The sequence below is a fragment of the Protopterus annectens genome, chromosome 12.part0 (genome assembly GCF_019279795.1).
Source record: "Protopterus annectens isolate FY-2018-M chromosome 12.part0, PAN1.0, whole genome shotgun sequence".
Taxonomy (NCBI): domain Eukaryota; kingdom Metazoa; phylum Chordata; order Ceratodontiformes; family Protopteridae; genus Protopterus; species Protopterus annectens.
In genome coordinates, this window is record NC_056746.1 from 1,540,231,169 (window position 1) to 1,540,239,412 (window position 8,244).

General features: G+C 36.1%; 1 protein-coding gene across 1 annotated transcript in view; it reads right to left on the reverse strand.

Moving 5' to 3' along the window:
- The window catches only part of LOC122816306 (medium-chain acyl-CoA ligase ACSF2, mitochondrial-like), a 1,435,169-nt gene extending 1,429,189 nt beyond the window's left edge, over positions 1–5,980 (reverse strand). The window contains exon 1 of the mRNA XM_044089039.1: positions 5,692–5,980. Within this exon, the coding sequence (XP_043944974.1) occupies positions 5,692–5,807 (116 nt within the window). The 5' untranslated portion in view covers positions 5,808–5,980. The remainder of the gene's footprint in view (positions 1–5,691) is intronic.
- Positions 5,981–8,244: the final 2,264 nt, after the last annotated feature.

Sequence of the window (8,244 nt, forward strand, 5' to 3'; positions counted from 1 at the left end):
ATATAAAATGCGGATATGTAAATATGAAAACATCTTGTCTTTCCAAGGAAGTAGAGGGGCCTCATGTGAGGTCCAGGAGCAGAGCGAGGATGAAATGCAAACAGGAAATGGAAGTGAAGACAATACATATCTTGAAGAAGATGTGGCAAGGGAAAGAGAGTCTTTGATATGGAACACCTCCAGTAGAACCTTGAGTGAGGCAGAAATATCTGTACTGGAGAAAAGACTTTCATTCATTCCCTTGAAGAGAGCAGAGGTAACTGATTTTATACTTGATCTGAAATGCTTCATGCGTATTATAATGCCCAAGCTTAGTTTTGCAACTGTGGACAATATTAATCAGGATGTTAGACTTATGAGCCCTAGTACATACGTCCTCATTAACCATGCTGTATTAACTGTTTATGAGAAACTATGCATAGACAAATTGTACAAGAGTTTTCCTGGACATGGACATGACATGCAACGGTGTTCCAAGAGTTTAGAAATTTAGATAGACATGAACAAGCAGCAGATGCACCTAAGGAATGATGACACTATTGTGATACGCCCACTGATAAAGGGATCCTTTGGTGATAATGAACCAAGAGCATTATTATTTTAATATGAAACAGATGTCACGTGACAGTGATGTATATGTGAGAATTTGTTAGAATGATTTGCAGAGAATGATTAGGAAAGTGCACAAAATGTTATATGAATGTTTACTTACCCGTGACATTGAGCACAGCTTGTATGAGTATTTAAGAGTAGATGAACCCCTCCTACCTATAATCCAGAGCCTACCCAAGATACATTAGAACCCTCAAAATCCTCCTCAAAGACCTATAGTTTCTGGATGCAACTGGTGTACAGAGCCGTTATCCATTTTTATTGAGAGGCAACTTAGACCCTTGTTGAATAACAACTCAGTAATATTGAAAGATGCAGAACAGTTCATTGAACATTTATATCAGTTTTACAAGGAGGTAGGAAGTATGGAAGGCTTACTGTTTGTGACCTTTGATGCACAGTCCCTGTTTAAGAAAATTCCTAATGAAAGGAGTGTGTTCTTGTTACAGCAGTATTTGAAGGCACACAGTGATTTCACTCCCAGAATTGTAGATTTATTATTCTTTCTTCTGGAAATTATATTAGAACATAATGTGTTTATGTTTGGGAAATAGATATATCTACAGAAGGATGGCATAGCTATGGGCAAATCATGTGTCAATACCTAGGCCAATATAGTAATGGCTGCATGGGAGGAAGAGGTGATCTTAAAAGAACCATTCAATAATTATGTAGGGTTGTACCTACGGTTTTTGGATGATCTGTTTCTATTTGCAAGGGGACTATAGATGGTTTGAGCTCCTTCTTTGAGTATATTAATAGTTCTACTTTTTTGAGGTTCACTATGAACCTTTCACACAATGAGTAGAGTTCTTAGATGTGAAGGTAGTGAAAAATGTAGATGGAAGTATAAGTACGAAGGTTAATATGAAAGAATGTTACAGAAACAGTTTCTTACATCGGAAAAGTATGCACCCCCACATATTATTGACAACATTGTGAAAGGGCAAGGAATGAGAGTGTCAGGGTTCAGTGTAGAGGAGAAGGTTTTCAAACAAGAAATGAGGGACATTGAATGTAGATTTGTTGAAAGAGATTGCAACAGAAGAAAAGTCTGCAATACTTTCAGACAGGTGGGAAAGCTGAGGAACACAGAGGCCAGACCATACTTTTCTGAAGCAGATGGGAGGGGGATAGAGAGACACAGGAATAATAAGACTGTTACAGTAGGCAGTGTTGTAAAGATGGCTGTATGTTATTCGAGCAATGTGAGAGAGGCTATAGATATTTACAAACAAATTCGGCCAATACCGGTAGCTGATGATCAGATTAGAGAAGTTATAGGGACTGAGCCCATGTTTGTATAAAAGAACATGAAGTCTCTTAAGAGATTGCATTGCCATCCCAGTGACAGAGATGTTAATAGTCCAAATGGCAGGATTAACGCCACTATACCTTTTGCTAATTGCAATTTTTGTAGATACATTGATACGTCAGGACAGTTTATTCATCCTGATTTTAAGAGACAGTATATATTTGAAATGGAAGCCAATTGTGACTCAATGCATGTGGTTTACCTAACACATTGTTTGGCCTGTGAATCATTTTATATAGGTAAGATGGATAGGCACCTAAGGGACAGGGTCAGGGAAGATTATTACAACATAAGCAATATGAACGTAACCAGTGCTTTAGCTAAGCAATTCCTTGATAATGATAATACACACCAGTTTAAGTTTCTGGTCATAGAAAAGTCTAGGTTGGATGGAAGGTTGGGTGACATCAGGAATAGAATAGAGTTGAATGAGACAAGGTGGATTATAAGATTGAGGGAAGATTCTGGGAAAGGTTTAAATGATAAGGTCCCTATCAAACCTATAGTGAAAGCTAGACCCCTACGTTGGTATGAGAGGGTTCAGCTATGTGATTTTAATCATAGTATGTTTTTTATATGTATCGATTTTTGTTTTGAGTTTTCTGCATATTTTGACGTGTATTTATATGTATGTATTCTTTATAGTACTAGTATGAAGTCTTAAAGCAGTTTTATATTTCTAGGAAAAAGTGATTTTTGTATATATATAAATATAAGTATGTGCATGTGTGTGTGTGTGTGCGTGTGTGTGTGTGTGTGTGTCTGTATTTTTCATATTTTTTATATTTTTATATTTTTGTACTGTTATATGTTTATTTGATGTTTTCTTATGCTATTATAGTATTATATTATAGATTTGTGTGAAGGCGCTTTAAAATCCAGTTAGGATTTAATTAGATAGGGATGGATAATTAAGGAAAGTAATGTAATACTGTCTGTAAAAAAGGACTTTTGTTTTATGCCTTTTAACGTTTGAAGAAGCAGTATGATTAACTGGGAAAGTGCTTAGGTTTGTTTGTTTAATAAAATAGTTCTTATTAATTTGACTCTAAAGCCATCGGTTGTTCGACTTTCTTGCTGCTTGTTGGGTTTGTGTTTTTACTGAGTGGAGCATTTGTCCGGAGCCTGTGGATACTTTTTTTGTGGATTTGCAGTGTTAAAAATACAAATTGAACTCACAACATGTTTATTTGTTTATAAACTAGTTGCTTTGTTGACAGAACAGCCATATGGAATAATTTGAATATTTATATAAATATGAACCTTATTTTGTTAGATGTTTGATATAAATCAATGGTGTACAGTGTTCAGCCTGGGGGCCAAATCCAGCCCTCCACACAACACCATCCGGCCCCCAGAGATTAACCAAAAAATTAAAAAAAAAAATTAAAAAATATTATACCATGATCCCCCCAAAACGTGCACGCTGATTGGCCAGCGTGCCCGTTGTAAATCGAGTTATACTAATGGAAAAAGGTCCGGTCGCCCGGACTTTTTTCCATTAGTATAACTCTTTTTTTTTAAATACTGTCTCGCTATGTTAAATGGGTTTAACATAGCGAGACAGCTTTAAAATAAGCAACGGAGATCTCCGTTGCTTATTTTAAAGCTGTCTCGCTATGTTAAACCCATTTAACATAGCGAGGCAGTGTTTAAAAAAAAAGCAACGGAGAAAGCAAGATCTCCGTTGCTTTTTTAGTGTCTCGCTATGTTAAATGAGTTTAACATAGCGAGACAGTTTTAAAATAAGTAACGGAGATGTCCGTTGCTTATTTTAAAACTGTCTCGCTATGTTAAACTCATTTAACATAGCGAGATTAAAAAGCAACGGAGATCTTGCTTTCTCCGTTTGCTCACAACTCTGATGTACTGCGCAGGCGCCGCAGTACATCAGAACTGCCGGATGCCAAGACATCTGCGGAAGGGCAGTAAACAGGCATTATACTATGCCATTATTTAAGAAAAGTAATAGTTTCTTTTCTTAAATAATGTCATGGTATAATAGCAATAACCCACTTCTGGGTGTGGGTAATGCTAAATTTACCCACGGTTGGCTTTGTTTGGTCCCTCGGGCTTCGCCCTCGGGACCAAACCACGCCAACCGTGGGTAAATTTAGCATTACCCACACCCAGGCGTGGGTTATTGCTATATTATGCCTTACTCCAGTCATGCAAACTTTCAAGCATGTGCTTACTTACTTAATTGCAGTTGTGCACACCTCTAATTGTATCTGCGGAAGCAACTATTCTTTCTTGTTTATAACTTATAGTCTGTAAACAGTAGTTACTTTCTGCAAGAGTTTGTAATAAGTCATAGCTGCAAACCAGAATAAAGTTAAATGCAAAGTTGATACAAAAAATATGCAATTTCATGACTGCTGTCTTAAGTAAAAATGCCAGTCACCTGTGCCTGTTGTTTACACCTAAAAACTTACTATGTTTTGAGCTGGCCTGCAGATACATTAAGAATTTGTGTAATGGCCCTCCTCACAAAAAAGGTGTGCACCACTGATATAAATTAACCCTGTTAAAAATAATGCAATAAGTGGATGGGAAGCACAAATTCAATTGTTATGGTGCTTCACAACAATTTGATACCAGGTTAATTATGGAGCTGGTGAGATAGTACATACAAATATAAATTAGAAAAGTTACAGCTTCCTGACTGGGTGTTTCATATATCTTAAATCTATAAATGAATTATAAAAAAGAACACCATGTAAAACGTATAGCAGCAATAGAAAGGAAAAGAACCTCTGTGTCATTGCAATAGTTTGTCATTAGGTACCTTTCCTTTTCATCTATCTGACATCATAATTCAGTGAGCTTCAAAACTTTTATTTAACATACCTTGTTAAGAACAGTAGCTACAATGATATGTAAGTCTATAAATAATTGCAGACAAGTACTGTGGACATAAAAACATTGCTACCAGTGTCCAAAAAAAAAGAAAAAAAGAAAATAAAAACGCAGCTAGTTTTGGAGTATCCATAGTCCATCCCTTGCACTATTCACATATATATAATTTTATGCAATTCTACCTGAAGTTTGTTTTCAGTCTCAGTGGTTTATTTGCTGTATGCATGACCAAAGCAAAGGTCAGCTGTTTCCACTTGCTCTACAAAGTCATTTGGTATAAATAAACAAGTTGCTAACCAGCTCATATTCAGCAGAGCAAATATACAGGCCTAGCAAAAGGAATAAAATAAAAAGAGAAAAAGAGAATAAAATAAAGAAAAAAGATATAAAGCCACATCTCTACAAATGTACACTGCCTCATGCCTCATTTGGTATTCAATTTGATATAGTCAGTGTGCTTGTGTTATACTTTATTGTATATTTATTTCGTATGCATTAATGTGAATAAACCTTTGATTTCTTACCCAAATGGATGGATTAAAATATTAAGCCATCTATGTAAAGAAAATATTAAATGCCCTTGTTTAGTTTGCTAAACCTTCAGTTTTAGTAGAAGGCTGTCGGGACTTTTTTAAGTAAAATATTTAGTTATAGGGCACAGCACAAAGAAAATTCAAAACAGAGAAGCCTGTTTGAACACATTTTTTTTGCAAGATGTATAGATTATTTTGAAGATTGCAAAGTTTAATTTTCTAAATAAATTCCATAGTATCATCCTTGTTTTACAAGCTAAGAAGGAAACTAACTCTTAAAGACGCTGCAAAGTTAGGAAAAAGTAAATGGTTATTAGCCAAAAAAAACAAAGGCTAGTGAAACACAGATGTTTTACAAAAATTGGGGCTTACCTGGATATCTGAAATCCTTGGATTTTGTTTGGCCACAAGCCACTTGCCTGCAAATACTTCTTAGTCTGAAGGTGGGCCTTACTGGCAAGCCATCTCTGAAGTACTCTTGAGACCATAGCTGTAACTGTCAGGCAAATATGATATAATGGGTGTAGATATGTGACTATGTATTTATATTAGGAAATCTGTAGTCTGTACAGTGCCAAGAGTTTTTCAAAAACAGTTACTTTTTGTCTGTACATGGTAACACAAATATAGATCTTCCATCTCCGCCCCTGAACTCTGCAAAATAAACAAAGTGAAGAATAAACAGTTAAAGGTATTCAGTGCATGTATAAATTTAACTATCAAGTGAAAGAGATCAGTGTATGGTCAAACAGAAAACCTGACTGGACTCTTACTGTGCAGAACAGCACTCAGGTTTCATAGTTATATTGAAATAATGCAGACAGGCATACAACACCTATCTTTCAAAGAGTTCCTGACAAGTTTTGAACTGTATGAATTTTATTTATTCAAGGACTTTTAACTCTGGATGCCCTTGAGAACTCTTTAAATCCTTTCCTACTCCTCCACGTAGTTTGTGATGGAAAGGAACTGTCTGTAAAATTCTTCCAAGTTTGATACATCATATGGATTGTTCATGAATGAAGGGACAAAAAGATGAGAGTGTTCTGTCTTAAATGGAAGCTAGTGTTAGCATAGCAAAGATCAAGTCATATTCATTCTGATGTTATTTTCATGTTTATACATAGTTGTATTGTAGGACCTCAGCAAAGCAAATACTGTATTGACTTAATAGTATACATTAAGTGCAGAAACCACTGGCATTCTTACCAATGTGTTATACTTGGTTTGGTATCTTAGATCAAACTGCTAAATGAATTGGGTACAGTAGAGTTGTATTTATATGTTAGATATTCATTTATTCATTGTAAACTGACTGCCTGATAGAAATGGAATTTTTAGGTACAACCCAAGCGACAACCACATACAGAAAGAAATTAAAACAAAATGCTTATGGAAATAAAGCAAAAACTTCTTGATTTTGACTGCAATTGGTTTATAGGCATTTTGCATCTAACAGATCATAAAAAAGTCAAAAATATCTCAGAAGTGATGTCTGGCTGTATAAAAATCCTACTGTGGAAGCCTGTCAGGTACTAGATAAAGATTATATATTCCATGTAACTCTGGGCAGTGCATGAGGAGATGGTGATGCAAGACTCATGCATGCCAACACCAGGTGACTGGCAGGAAACAGGAAACAAACATTTTTGCAAAAAAAAAAAAATGCAAATCATAAAACTAGCCCATAAAGTAAATTAAAAGAAACCAACAGCCTATGAGAAAAGAACCTATCAATTGAAGTTTGCTGCTATGAACTTTAAAATAGAGATTTTTGAGAATGTGTTTGTGTGAGGGGTTATTTATTTATGTTGATACATATAGATTTCTGCCATGAGAAATATAACACATCAAGGAAAGTGCTTGGACACTAGAGAGAGAAAAAAAAGCAGTGTGTGGGAAAGTGATTTCTACATTACTGTGTTGCTTCCTTATAGCTATCGAGGTCTGCTGCTGTTTGGGAATGGTGCTGAATTAAGTATTCACACACCCACATTGTCTGAAGAGAATATGGCTGGTTCTTTCAATGGGCTGGATGACCATGGCTGCATAGCAGATTGTCAGCAGACCCAGGGACAGAATTGTGTTGCATGTGGCCAATCAGCAAACAATAGCAGAAGGCATGGTCTTAACAATAGAAAAGATTGTTAGGTAGGGACCATCCTGCTCCCCAATAATGGGCTGCTTCCATGGCCCGCAGATAAGGAATAGAGCTAGCTGAAGTTACAGAATGAATGACCCATAGTGCTGTTAGTGTGATCTCTGAATGAAAAGGCTACTTCTTATCTCACAGGTGAATGAATGGGAGATCGGGAAGAGTGGAGGGAATCTGATAATAGTTAAGCAGTGGGGAACTAAAAAAAGATTAAACTGTACTCCCTTTGGCCAGTGATCATTCCCCTTTCACTTGATCTGCCTTCCTTATATATATTATCCCATAGTGCTGTATGTACTCATATCTTATCCCCATCTGTACTCCGTTCGCTTGAGAAAAGTTTAAGGTCCTTTGCCTTAACATCATATATTATACCATCCAGTCATGCACCATCCTAGCAATCTTTCTTTGTGCACACTGCAACTGCAACCAGTTTTCTGTTTAAGGCTCCAGAACTGTGCATAATGCTCATCTAAAACCTAAAAAATGCCTTATATTGGAGTGTCATCATTTTCTTAGATCTTGATTTTACCTCCTGCATATACAGCAAAGCACGTGATCTGTGTCAATTGATGCCATTTCACAATGGGCATGAAAGGTTGTGTTTTCTGCAGTAATAACTGCAAAATCCTTTTCCTTCTCTAAATTCTTTAGATTGACTCCTTCAGTTTCATATTTTATATCTAAGGTACAATGCCATACATTTGGCTGTTTAAAGTAAAACTTCCACCTTTTAGAAGATGCCTCCATTCTATTAAGGTTGCTCCTCA